This window comes from Haliotis asinina, chromosome 16, assembly GCF_037392515.1.
Source record: "Haliotis asinina isolate JCU_RB_2024 chromosome 16, JCU_Hal_asi_v2, whole genome shotgun sequence".
Taxonomy (NCBI): Eukaryota; Metazoa; Mollusca; class Gastropoda; order Lepetellida; family Haliotidae; genus Haliotis; species Haliotis asinina.
The window spans coordinates 5873945-5888086 of NC_090295.1; the positions used below are offsets into that span (position 1 = coordinate 5873945).

Consider the following 14142-nt stretch of genomic DNA (forward strand, 5'->3'; position numbering starts at 1 on the left):
AAATATAATTAGTCTGTCTCACAGTCTCTGAACCACATAATTTTTACTACTGCCCCCCATGCAATGCTGAAGCCCTGAGTGAAACCAGTTTAGATATCCTCCAACTCACTGGGGCTCCTATTCAATTTAAAAGGATTTATCTGTTACTATCAAAATTATGTATTCAGAAAATTACGGTTATCTGACCCGTTCGGTTGTTTAGGACTTTCAAGGCGACTGTTGCCGCCTGAAACGAAATCGAAAGGGTTGAAGTCTTTCGGTGACTACTTTGTTTCTGTCCATCATACATTTACGACGTGTATGAATCATAGAGCATACAAACATCGCGAATACTTTCCTAAAGTTTACAAATGTTACTTATTAGAACGTCTAAACCTAGACAGGAATTTGGCTCCAGAGCATGGAACTTCGCTTCCTATTTGTTTCTCGGGGAGAAGTCATAACATTCATTTTCAAGTCCATGCACAAATATGCTATAATCCTCTCCATAGTATTAGCTTAGTGATGCTTCGTCTGCTGTCGGTCGCCGCATTGTCTCAGGACATGACAGGGAGGGATTCGCCTTAGCGGTTGATAAATCCCCAAACATCATTCTGCAGAATACACGATGTCGACAAATCCGATGAGTACTGTCAGCGTCAAGCAGTTGTCAAACTGTTACTGAAACATAACTCAGTTTTAGAGGATATCAATGCAATCACATTTTGTGGTACGGAAAGGATGAGAAAATGTCTGTACCTACCGTGTTCAGTTTGAGATATCAGATTGAAATTCGTAGTAATACCCAAATCAGACATTACCACTGTTTCAATGCCACCACATTTGCCTGAAGGCAGATTGAATGTAATATAACTCTCAGGCTCCTTATCTATTGACACGTAATGCATCAAGATGCTGATAAATGGCCTGAATCTAAATGATGTAAATGTAGGTTAAATCTTAGAAACCATTTGCTGCTTTTTTCCCCACACGTTTCCTCCATCGGAACAGAAGGTCTTACCGGTAAGGTCTTGTTTCTCATTTGCTGTGCTGAACATACGATTTGCTGTGCTGAACATAAATTTTACTCACCGAGATATTTTATGGATAAATCTTCATTTAATTCTTTGACACACAACATTTTGTGGTAATTTCAGACCCCTTCATCAGCCGGACTGACAAAGAATTAAAAGAAGATTTAACCATAAAAGATCTTGGTCATATATGACAACTTCTAAACGCCGCTAAAAGACATAAATTTTACTCGTTTTGAAAATCTGAGAAATTGGGAAAGAGTGTTCGTTTGTTTATTCATTCAAGTTAAAGGCAACGGTCCCAAAGGACGTACATCAACAACATATATACACATTTTGGTAAACATCAATATATTAATAATAAATAAATTCCACATATGGTAGTACACAATGATAATAACATTATTGATGTACCCACTGATGGGTACAGCTTAGAGACTAAGAATGCATACTTTCTTAAATTTAACAATGTTTGGGTATATGTGGAATCAATAAGATTAACAAATGCTGCAAGAAATATCCGTCACGACTGAAATATGGGAATGAATGTCCGTGGAAAGTATTATAGCATACACAAGGCTGGTGCTTTATGCACACTGTATACAGTATGTTAAAACTGGACTTGCGTGCTAGTTGTCATATACGTATGTAACAGGAACAGTATGGCGCTTTCAGTCTTCCTCCTCCTTTTTCAAAAGGCCAACATGGCTCGGAGGGAAAGGTCAGCTGTCAATTGAGGAAACTGGTTATTAACTTAGCTTATACAACTGCTAAGTGCACTAAATGTGTTTTTCTAGAACAAATATCACACTGCATAAACACGTCACATCGTAGTTGTTACCTTCCAGCGCCGTGGACATGCGTTCAGTGATAGTCACGTTCTGTCAACGTACTGTGGGCATTAGCATGGGTAACTGCCGTCAGTACAGTTGGACCTCAGAGTAGATGACTACATTAGAAATTTCTTCCGTCACTGTCATCTGGACGCGTGTCTATGATTGCATAATCTGGTGTGATGTTTATGTCTGGTTACCGCTTAAGTCTCGAGAACACGGAAAATGTGTTGTCGTCACTTGCTCAGTAATCGTGTTAGTAACTAGTGTTGGAAATTGGTCGAAATGTCACAATTGATGATTGCTTCATCACCAACGAACAATCACTGAAAAAGTGGTTAGCTTCATTTTCAGATTTTCCTATCCAGGGTGTTATTGCATATAAAAATAACATGATGCAAACTCATACTTTAAAGTGATGATTATTATATCATGACCATAAACGCCCGTGACTTTTCAGTTACCGAAGTGAGTTTTCTAAGAAATAAGCACTTTTTCAGGCCCTGGTCCTGGTCCAAAGCCCAACATATGTTCCATCGTCAAATGTTTCAGAAACTAAAACAGTATTTCAAAAATCGTTTCTGTTCGATTATGAGAAAATGTGATCGATTATTTGGTCGTATGGTCTCTGCCGACCCGTGAAGTTCCCGTGATAGAATAGGCCTTCAGCAACCCATGCTTGCCCTAAAAGACGACTATGCCTGTCGTAAGAATCGATTAACTGGATCGGGTGGTCAGGCTCGCTCAGTTGGTAGATACATGTCATTGGCTCCCATTTGCGCAGATCGATGCTCATGTTGTTGATCACTTGATTAACTGGTCCTGACTTGCCCACATATAGCTGGGATATTGAGGGGTGTGGCGTAAAACTAAACTCACTCACTCATTTGGTCACTGCGACCAATCTGCGATTATTTCAATTAGCCGGAACACCACTGTTAGTAGTTAGACCGGAACGTCGCTCCTATCAGAAGATGTGTATCCATACAACCTTCCCGCCATTTATTTAGTGATCTATAGAGGTTGGATAACAACACAGCGTCAATTATAAAAATAATTGGGTTATGATGTTTATCAATTATCTGAAAAAGGGATGAACATTTGTTAGGATATTTTCTGAAGTAACGCACTTTCATATAAATATCCCAGAATTGTTCATGGTCCCAATCTTGATTGTGTGTACACAAACACGTACGTAATTGAGGGATCTAAAAGGAGGAGGGGCAGTGGTTTGTGGCAGAGTTAGACATATCCCTGACCTAATGACATTCCTTTTATTCTGAAATGCGTGTGAAGATGTGTACTGAATGTTGTAAGTTCTATGAAAATCCAATAATGCACTCGGTACCTTAAGTGAGGGGCTGTAATGTTTCGTCCTCACTCAGCAGTATTTCAGCTATATGGCGGCGGTCTGTAAATAATCGAATCTGGACTAGACGATGCAGTGGTCAACAACATGAGCATCTATCTGCGCTGTTGGGAACCGATAACACGTGTTAACTAAGTCCACGAGCCTGGCCACCTGATCCCCTCAGTACCCTAAACGAATAGTTGGTACATACATATACATAATATAAAAAAAAAACCCAGCAGTGTTACGCAGGGGGTACTGGAAAGGATCTTCAGACATCGTACCCATCAGACAAAATCAAATCATGTTCTTTGGCGTAACCAGCTAACCACAAGACTATGCTACTGTTCCAAAATTACATGAAGCAACATTCGAGTTGAAGGAAGTTTCTAGTGTCTAATAATTACGAATGTGTCCTGTTTTTCGTTTCGGTCCTGTACCCTGTATGTTCTGGACGTTTGGGTAAAAAGCATTTTGTCTCGTTACAGCATACGATCTGTCCAGATGTCCCCCAAACCTGTCCAGGAACCCCTACCTCAAAAGCTTTGGCGAGAAGTGCTACCAGTTTGTGAGGTATGAGAAGTACTGGGGAGCCGCAAACAGAGACTGCAAGCAGCGGGGCGGACACCTGGTGGTCATCAAGGACATGAACACCCAGCAGTTCATTATGAGGTCACTGAGAGACCTCCGTTGGAGGACAAATGGCGTCTGGATTGGCGCCAATGACCTGACAAGAGAGATGCGATGGGAATGGATCACAGGTAAGTGATCAGATATCTTTGAAGCGCTCGTAAAGTCTTCCATCATAACGGTCATTACATAATGACATACTAGTATATGAATACACCAACATAATCAGACATCAAGCATACCAGGACGTAACATAGACCTCTGAAATATCAAGGTGTATAGGGTGTTTTAGGTAGTGTCACATCCGACATATCATGCGCAACATGCAGCTTACAGTCATGTATTAGCGCTCGTAAAGATACGGTCAGTTTGTAACTTCAGGAAGCATTTAATCAGTCCTGCTGTGAGTTGCTGATGCGGCATTTAGCAATATTCACTCGCTCTGCATCATCCTGCACATAATCAGGGACATTATCTTTAGGGTGCTCTCTGTACTCGACTCTCTGTAAGTTCTCTATGTCGTTTTCGCAGATCCAGAGTGTTTTCCTATCAGATTCTCAAAATGGGAACATCCCCTGTTACTTAGCTTCCACAATGTTCATGAATCGTAATGCCACTTAAACATCAACACAATTCACTTGCTAAAACGTTTGCCCTAAAATGCTTGTACTCTAATGCAACTTCCGTTGTCCTTATCGGTTTGGATCATCGCGAGGGTGGGGATTTGGGGCCGCCATTGCTAAGCGCACTGACCGATAAAAATCGTTGCAGGTCTGGTTTCCAGCTCTTAGAGAAACGTGTTGTTGCTTGATCTAAAATATACATGCTCGTGTTTGATGGTAAGTGTTATAGGAAGTGAATCGTGTTGCCCTTGTCGTTTTATCACGTCGCAAGCACTTTCTGAAGCACATAACGTGCGATGCTGATTTGAATCCGGGGTCTTGGATAACACTTGCAACAGTCTGTAGCTCTTTGGGGACAAGTCTAATAGTCTGTTGGGAGCAACATATGTACAGTCCAACCGTCTGCCTGATGAGTAACAGGCATTTTCTGCAAGCTTTCAGAATTACATCACTTGATAAACACAGTGACATTTCTTAAACTACTCATTTAGAATTGATCTTCAGCAAACCATGCTTATAGTAAAGGACAACTAACAAGATTATGGTTGGCATTCTCGCTGACGTGGTTGACACATATCATCGTATCCCAGTTACGTACATCGATGCTCATGGTGTTGATCACCGGGTTGTCTGGTCCAGACTTGATTATTTACAGACAGCCACCATACAACTGGAGTATCGTTGAGTGCGGCGGTAACCACCAACCAACTAAAACAACAAACCAGTACCATTTCATACTAATATGATATTTAGTTTAAGGTTTCACTGACAGTATCAGAATGGTGTGCATAATTAATGTAGGAGTTAGTTTTCTCATTAATGTATATAATCATGCTTCAGTGCAACATTATAAGTGACAGGCAACATACAACAAACACTACGACGAACGATAGGTTATCTGCCCTTATGTTCCAAAACCACGCTCGTTCCCTTCCAACCGCACCTTTCTGTCATAAATAACCCCAAAATGAAACAATTGCAGATTCTGATGGAACTCCTTTTCAGTATATATAGAGTTATTGGTTCTGTTGAATCTGTGTACTTTCAGAGATTGTATGAGTGAGTGAATGTAGTTTACGTATTCCAGCGGATACATTTCAACCAGCCTGGTTCCCTAATAATTCCGATTCCGTTAGTCAACTGTTAGGACAAGCATCACCAATTCCAACCTGGATCTTTACGGGGCCAACTTGTATGGAGTTATCTGTTCTGTTGAAACTGTGTTGAATCAGGGATGAAGAGTGTGTGTAATTGTAGGTGAGCGTGTGGGCTTCGCCTACTGGGCGCCTGGTCAACCCAGCTGCCATATCTTGTGTATGGAGGACTGTGCACAAATCCGACTAGACGACGGCGGCAGGTGGCACGACTACAAGTGTGATGGTCTCGCCTTCCACTACAGCTACGTCTGCGAGTATAGTGAGTAGTCACCTGGAGTTTCACATTTTATTACCTACGAGGGCGAACATATCTGGGTTCATATTTTTCATATGATGCCCTATGGCATAATATCACTTTGTCATGGTAACGTTACGTCATGAATAATGCCATGACGTCATGGATTTTCTGTGACGTTGCGTTCTACATGCGACGACGGCGGGTAGCCAGCCCGTGTTAGAAAGAAAATTTAGGTTTATGTTCCTCAAGTCATCGACTTCGTTAATGAACAGAATATTATATTTGTGCACATTACATGATATGTTTAGGACACGAGTGCTAAAATGTCGGTATTGCCCGAGAATGAGGGATATGCCGATATTTAGGCATCGGTGTATGTATGGGCACGAATGGTATGTTAAGAGCTAGAATATAATATCCTCTATATATTCTAGATATGATTTTGATAAAGATATTCATATGGTGGTTGGTATCGATCATCTCGACAGCTATCCTTATTCAAGTCAGTATTACGTCACATGTCAATCGTACAGACGAACACATTTTACAATTTCGATAAATTGACCTTCTGTATGTTGGTAATTCCACAGTGGTATATGGTCGTCGACCATACACAGCCTTACCACAGCCTGGAGATGTGCAGAAGTCATCGACGGTCGCTGCTCGGGCTGAATAACTAGATTAAGTAATTTGAATATTAAACGAGTTGTGAACGAATATCTGATTCTGGGTTAAATATTCATGGTTATGCTCAGAATAATAACGTGATTATCAATTTTTCAAGGGATGGTACCCACCACAACTAGTACAACAACGACGACCACCACAACGACTACAACTACAACAACGACTACAACAACGACTACAACACCAGAAACAACGCCGAAACCAACAACAGAGAGTCCTCCAAATTCAACCATCACCTACGTGGTGATCAAACCACTTGAGAAAAATAAGAACCTTCAGTCAGCTAACAAGTTGAGAACCACCACAGCTGAGAGCACCGAGTCTACACTAGCCTCCACCACGGAGGGGCCACAGTTCAACGTCATCGGTCAGTTTCCCCGACGGTCATTATTTGACAATCATCTCGACAAACCTCAACATAAACACTTTCGTTTCCATGGAAACAATTTAGCATGTTTTTTCGTGTCTGCCTTTAATCTATCTATCTCTCACTCTCTCTCTCTCTTTATATACATACATACATACATACATACATACATACATACATACAGACACACACAAACATATATATATATATTTATATATATATATATATATATATATATATATATAGAGAGAGAGAGAGAGAGAGAGAGAGAGATAGATAATATGGATATAGATATAGAGATATATAATCTTTTATTCCGCCATAGTCTTGCTTCACACAAGTCTATCACAGTCGCACAAGCTTTGATAACAAAGTTTCCTTGCTGTCTGAGTGATGCGATGAAGTCCAATGAAGGATGTATGTGTGCGGAGATGCAGTTGCATTGAGTTCATGCTTAATCCGTTTACTTAATCTTTCAAGTTTCTTCTGAAATATTAGAAGAGACTGAAACCACTTTAACTTATTTATAACATATAAACTATACATTCAATTGGGAAATGACTTCAAATGAGAAAATTCAAGGGAAAAAACCAAAACTCTATTACAATAGTATTGCAATAGTTGGTCGCAATAGCATGTTGTAATAGACTATCGCTATTCCAATAGTTGTTTGTCCTTCAATAGTCACTCCTTCTGTGAAAGCTGAGTGCAGCACCTAAGGCCTTGAACGAAATAATATATTGAAATAACATTAAACTGTATTTCTGGGTACAGGACAACTGAGTGATGTAAAGAAGATAGAACCAACTGAACCAGCCAGTTGGACGACAGGTAAGAACATCATAAATGAACTCTCATCTATTTCCACGACTGGTTGAAGTAAGCGTATCCATGCTCCAATACGCCATTACGTTAGAGACATGTATAAGCGATCGTTGGTCGAACTAAGGCTCAGTGAATTATTTACTACATTAAAACATGGATATGCTCAACTTAAAGGTGTTTCCTGTTTCAGTGTGTTGTAAGTATTACCTGTGAGCTAGTGTGTTGAAGCAAGTCTGAAAGTGTTTTTGTTCTATTACAGGTACGATGATCGGGCTCATCTTGGCGGTCTTGCTGGGAGTGCTGCTAGGCGTGTGTCTGGGTGCTTTCTTCTTTGTCAGACGGTGAGTTGCCTATATGAAAGTGAAAACAAAACCATTTAAACCAACATGTGTCAGACTTTAAATAACTGATGAATGATAATTTGTGACATTCACTGATGTCACGTCTATGGTGATATGGCAGGTTGGGTGACACCATTGTCTGAGGCGGTGTAATGTGTGATTGTGGGTCCTAATGTGGTTAGTTCCTCCGGATCAAGTTTCAATGTGTCTCAGCACCATTCCCATGGGTCTTACCAAACTATTAAGTCGCCTGTACCACTTCGGGCCTCCTTCCCACAACTGGCTGACAGTGAGTCGAATATTAACCAGTACTCCTGAGACACACAGCTCTTCTTGAAGTGATTTGACTGAAATATTCAAAGAGTCTTCATACATACTATTTCTGTCCGCAGACGTAAGAAGTCGGACCAAGAGGACCTGCCTCGAGTTGTGTACGAGAATCCTTACTACGGCGAAGTAACACGACCACTTACGGAAGGCCACGAAGATTCAGACGACGGGGAAAGAGCAACAGAAGTGAAATTCCTGGATGATGATGTTCCAAAGAACCAGTACGACATTCCCCCCTCTCTCAGTCTCAGCAACCCCACATATGGGGCCAACGTCATGTTGTCGGGGATGGAGGGGGCGTACGATGTGGTACGTACGAGGAAGGTCAGTGACTATGACTGTCCTCCAAAGCCGTTTCCCTGCTGTGATGCAATGAGCTCCGAAGGGGAACACGTGGAAAACCTTTACGAGAGTCTAGAAAACCTCCAGAACTTAAAAGCAGCTCTAGCTGAGAAGGAATGCTGCTGTTCCGAGAAACCCCCTGAAGAGGAAGAGCGATATGTAGTGATGGGCTCCATCCCCAGGCAGAACAAGGAGCCATGAGGCATCACTGTCTCAAACACGCCGACCTAGGCATTTGTGCTAAGACTTGTTAGAAAAACCTGGGCAGTTATTTGACATCCACTATAGTGTGTTCAAAACATCGTAACCAAAACATCGAATTGTTTCATAATTCCCAGAAACGTATCTCTGGTGTTGGAGGATGCCAGATTGACTGTTTATGTATAAGATGAATCACATGTGCCAATGTCGTCCAGTGTAAGTAACCTACCAACTTACAAAACATTGAACAAATGTATGGGGACACAGTAGTGCAAGGCAGAGTGGTCGTTCTTTGTTGTACACAGATCTGCTGAACGTTGAGTCGTGTTCCAGAAGACCGTATGACCGTTGGTTAACACAGTACGTGTGCTTGGTAAACACTGGTAACCTATGGGCTTTTCTCCATTGTCAAGCGAACACACCACCGAATTCTGCTGAGCTGCTCGCAGCCACATCAAACTCACTCAGAATAAATATGTTTAATAACTACAGGAAAGATCGCAAATCGTATGTTATTATGATGTGTGTGTGATTAAGATTCAGCAGGGTGTTGGCAGTTTCAAACCCCTAAGCCCAACCGATCTATCCCTTTTGTCATGTCATCAAGACAAAAACTTTAAAGTGGTATGGTATTTTGGTCATGTGTCGAATTATAAGTTGGGCAACTAGTCAAAGGATGTTTTTCGGATCTTCAAATGATTGATTGTTCAGTGTCGTTCCGTCAAATTTCCATTCAAGTGGACATTAGGAACGTTAAACGAAGCACTAAAGCGGCGCCACAGTCCCAAACCATTCACTCATTGTAATATGTTTGAGAGTGTTCACGTGTATGTTCGTTCTGTTGTCCGTCATCAGTTGATCCACACAGACATTTACCATTTATGTCCTGGAACCAGACTGGAACTAAAAGACATTATTCACTTAGTTCTCATATTAAATAACCAGAACACAGTTTAATCAGAGATTTGTAGACGTGGGTATATCCTGTCAATTTCGAGAGATGTGTGTGAAGTGATGAAACATTTGCTCTTCAAGTACACTGCCTTCAAAGAAATCCAACTGCCAGAACGTCAGTAGCAGAGAGACATCCTGAGACGAGAAGACAACAGTACCTGCGAGATATATAACACATAACACAGAACAGGGTTTGAAGTGTAGTCACTGTAAGTCAAGGGAGTATGAGATTGTGTTTGAACATCATGTATATGCATGTTGATAATTTAGTTTGAGAAAATATATATGGCAATGGGAGTAATTGTCAAATGAGTTGTTCGGAAAGATATTACTGTTTCTGAATCTGTGCTACTTTTTTGTATTAGATGCAGCGGAAGTGAGTCTTTATGTATAAATGTATTGTGTCTGTCGATGGCATGTGATATCACAGATGGAATCTTGATCGTCATGTGATATTGGCATGTGAGATTATGAACTGGCATAATTTACAAGGGCATAACCTGGCATTGAGAACTGTTAAAACGCAGCAGCTGTCGATGGTGTCCTCTTGGACAAAACGCTATCACTGTCCAATGTTATCACTGCTTCTTAACAACCACACATTCAGGATCTCTTTCGGACAGCTAATACTTTGTATATGTTATCGTTTTTAGCATGTATGTAGTGGGTACCAAGAATCGTTGCATGACAGATCTCCATGTTGAAGAATGTATTTTAGTGTTGTTTGTTTTAACTGCCGATTTCCATTATGTTCTACATATGACTCAGTTTATCTCGGGATAAGCACCAGGTTAAACAATAGTTTTACTTTACCTTTCAAATACTTTTCGTCTCTTTTAAAATGAGATCTAGTCTTATTTTATTCAATATGGGTCTAGTCAGTTAAAACTGCTCATGTCAATGTATTATGTATGATAGATATTAAGGCTGTGGCAAATGAACTGTTTTGTAATATAATGCGATTCAGGCACCCGTATTGCGATATGCATTGCGACATATCGGGAATTTAAGTGTTTGGCAGTAAGTACTACTAATTGTACATGTCCTATTGTTTACATTATAAGGCCCTAAACATATATATGTTATGGTTCTCATAACAGCAATCTCAAAAGATAACAGCAATCTCCAAAAAATTAAGTTGCATAGTCAGGGATTCCATTTTCTTTTTTTACTATATATACAACTCATAGTATTAAAGTATGCCGTTATGTCGTTGAATGACAAAGGAAAATTTGTTGTGAATGAAATGTAAATTCAAATATAACACTAATCACAAAATAACTTTATTTGTCCTTTACTCAATGTACCGGTTCACAGAAATAATATTGCAATACGGATCGTTTGAAAAGCGTATTGCGATATACCGGTATACAGGTAGTACCGTGCAGTCCTGAGAGATATGTTGCGTGGAAACACGATTTCCCGATATTTACAAATGCATGTTGGTATTGTAACCTGTGTGAGTGTTGACATATGCTAGTGTGACATAATCGACGCGGCCACATTTATGTAACTTGACTGCAACTCATCATTTGATACAATTATGCAGGTATCGATAATAAAATGAATTGATATTTAATTGAAAGCAAATCCAAATAATGTCAATTTTTAACGCGATTGTGATAAATGAAACAATATTAATTTCCTAGAGGACAACATTTATCTCAGAAAACTAGAAAACAGAAAACTAGTAATTGTCAAAAAATAAGTGACTGCCAACCTCTAGTTATTGTGAACTAATAAATGACTGACAACCTCATACAATAATGTAGAATATGTTGAGAGTACTGCTTCGTAGGCATGCTATAGCATAAATATGTATTACTGCAATAGATATTATTAGCATGAGCCGTACTAAATGTGCAATTTTTATAGAGAAATTAAAACTAGACTTCGTTATCTTATTGTAACATGTGTAAAAAGACATCGTATTGTACAGAACATGTATGAATATATATATATTTTTATCAAAGTGCATGTGATTATGTCAAGTTGTGTCCAAGGTACATTCTGAACAAGAGGTTTACAAAGCACTCGCTGAAAAGCGCAAAGGTCATAAAGATGTTGACATCTGTAATATTTGTGACGGATGCAGACAGGTAAATCCGAAAACACAACATCTCATGTTATGGATGCCTCAGATAACACGTTTTCCAGGTAAGGCGTTCGGATTAATGCTATTTAATGGCATGTGTTTTTAAACTGTAGAATAACGACCGGTTGTTATATGTACTTTTGGGATGCAATGTACCCATTCTCGAAACGTTCATAGCGCCAAGAATTTATAAAAACGTTCGTAATGTTATTGAATGGGAACTTACGAATATTTAGCTCTATAAACGTTTCGAGGAAAGACCCCCAGGTGCATTCGAATTTGCCACGAGTATAAAGCACAAATCAAGAAATACCATCTGATAATTTGAATACACACTGTTGCGCATGTTCATAAATTGCGCCCATTAATTTGACAATCAATTCGGAATCATTATACATTGTCAGGGTTCGACCATTCTCTTCCAACAGAGTATACTCGAGTCGTACTTAAGTAACCTGTGTGGGAAGAGAGTCGTGTTCGCCATGTACGGCGAAATATAAAAGTTGTGCGATCGTTTTGAGCTTCAGCTGTGATTTTTACCACTGGCCATTTAAGTGTTAATTATGCCAGTGTGCTAAATTTACGCTGGTCCTGTGGTCCCTGGCTAGTACAAATTCAGGACCACTACATGTTAACTTTGCCGTGGCCCATCTGGCCAGCACAAATTGAACTGACAGTTAAGATTATTAAGTCTCTGAGTGTTATTTTGGACCAGCGAAGTACAGACAGGACCACTGTGGTCTAGTCGGGCAGTTTCAAAGGTTTCTCTCCCGGTTTCTGCATAATGTCAGCATCTGACCAATCCTTGGTGCACGGTCAGTCTTGACCAACATTTCAGTATACACGCTTCTTCATTATATATACCATCGTTTATATCTTCAGTTAATTCCGTGGATACTACTCACTGCTTTGTCTGTGTAGATGTAACTACTGTCTTTAGTATTGAGCGAAACAAGTCCAGGTCATTGTACATAGCATTTTTCTGTTGTCCGAAGGTATACAAATTTATCATTGATAGTAAGATTTTGTATTAAACTTTCAACGCTTTGAAACGACCTTGTTTTGTCTTATTGGGAACGTGTCTGTCGAAATGCCAGAAAATGAACTTATGTAAGTGAGTGAGTTTAGTTTAACGCCGTACTCAGCAATATTCCAGCAATATGACGGCGGTCCGTAAATAATCGAGTCTGGACCAGACAATCCAGTGACCAACAACATGAGCATCGATCTGCACAACTGGGAACCGATGACAGTTAGTCTTGAACATCTGGGTAATACCAGCGTTGAGGGGCAGCTGACGTCTTGTTGTAGGTAGCAGAAAGTGTATTAAGATGGCACTTTATGATCAACTTCTCTGTTTCAACAACGGCGACGGTATAGGTTCGTACACCGTGAGCCTCAGTGAGCCTGACCATCCGATCCAGATAGTGGCCTCTCACGACAAGCATAGTCGCCTTTTATGGCAAGCATGGGTTGCTGAAGGCCTATTCTACCCCGGGAACTTCGCGTGAACATATGTACTTATATATGACATAGCGAGCCTTACTGTCATGACAGAGATTTCCCTGCCGAGAGATGCGCATTGCCAATACACAAAGGTACAGTCTATGATCAGTACGAAATCCCAAGAAAATGTTGACATTAAGGTAAGAGCACCACTGTAGGAATTTTTCAGTAATAAGAGCACTGCATTCTATTTCAGTGGTGGTCAGTGGTGGTCATCCTCAAGGTAGCTTTGTAAAGGGGGGCTGTAATGTCCTGAGCCCGACTTTGGCAGACAGCATTAACTGATGTACAGTGCACCTTGGTTGTAATGCCACCCTGGATATAATGTCACGCTTATGTCAGAACGGATTTCCTGCCAATATAATACCCTGGTTAGAATGTCATTTGCCAATGTTGTCTTTTTTTATCCAAAGGTCATCTCCTCTGGTTACAATGCCAATTACACAGACTGCAGGCAGTATATACATGTACTTCAATTGGTTAACTGACATGACTCAGATTTATTGACCAAACTCATTTAAGTAGACCTGCAATCTTAGATAGGAAATCACATGTGCCAATACACTTCCTGATTTGTTTGAAGGGAATTCTACAAGTTGCCTTGTGATTGCTCAACTTTATGGGTGATCAACATCTTTATTATAAAAAT

At 40.2% G+C, this 14142-nt stretch overlaps 1 protein-coding gene across 1 annotated transcript in view; it reads left to right on the forward strand.

Annotated features, from left to right (window-relative positions):
- Positions 1–13039, forward strand: part of LOC137268903 (uncharacterized) — a 40115-nt gene extending 27076 nt beyond the window's left edge. Inside the window, exons 2-7 of the mRNA XM_067803511.1 lie at positions 3686–3958; positions 5708–5866; positions 6630–6899; positions 7674–7730; positions 7984–8065; positions 8458–13039. Coding sequence (XP_067659612.1) covers positions 3686–3958; positions 5708–5866; positions 6630–6899; positions 7674–7730; positions 7984–8065; positions 8458–8938 — 1322 coding nt within the window. The 3' untranslated portion in view covers positions 8939–13039. The remainder of the gene's footprint in view (positions 1–3685; positions 3959–5707; positions 5867–6629; positions 6900–7673; positions 7731–7983; positions 8066–8457) is intronic.
- The last annotated feature ends 1103 nt before the right edge of the window (positions 13040–14142 follow it).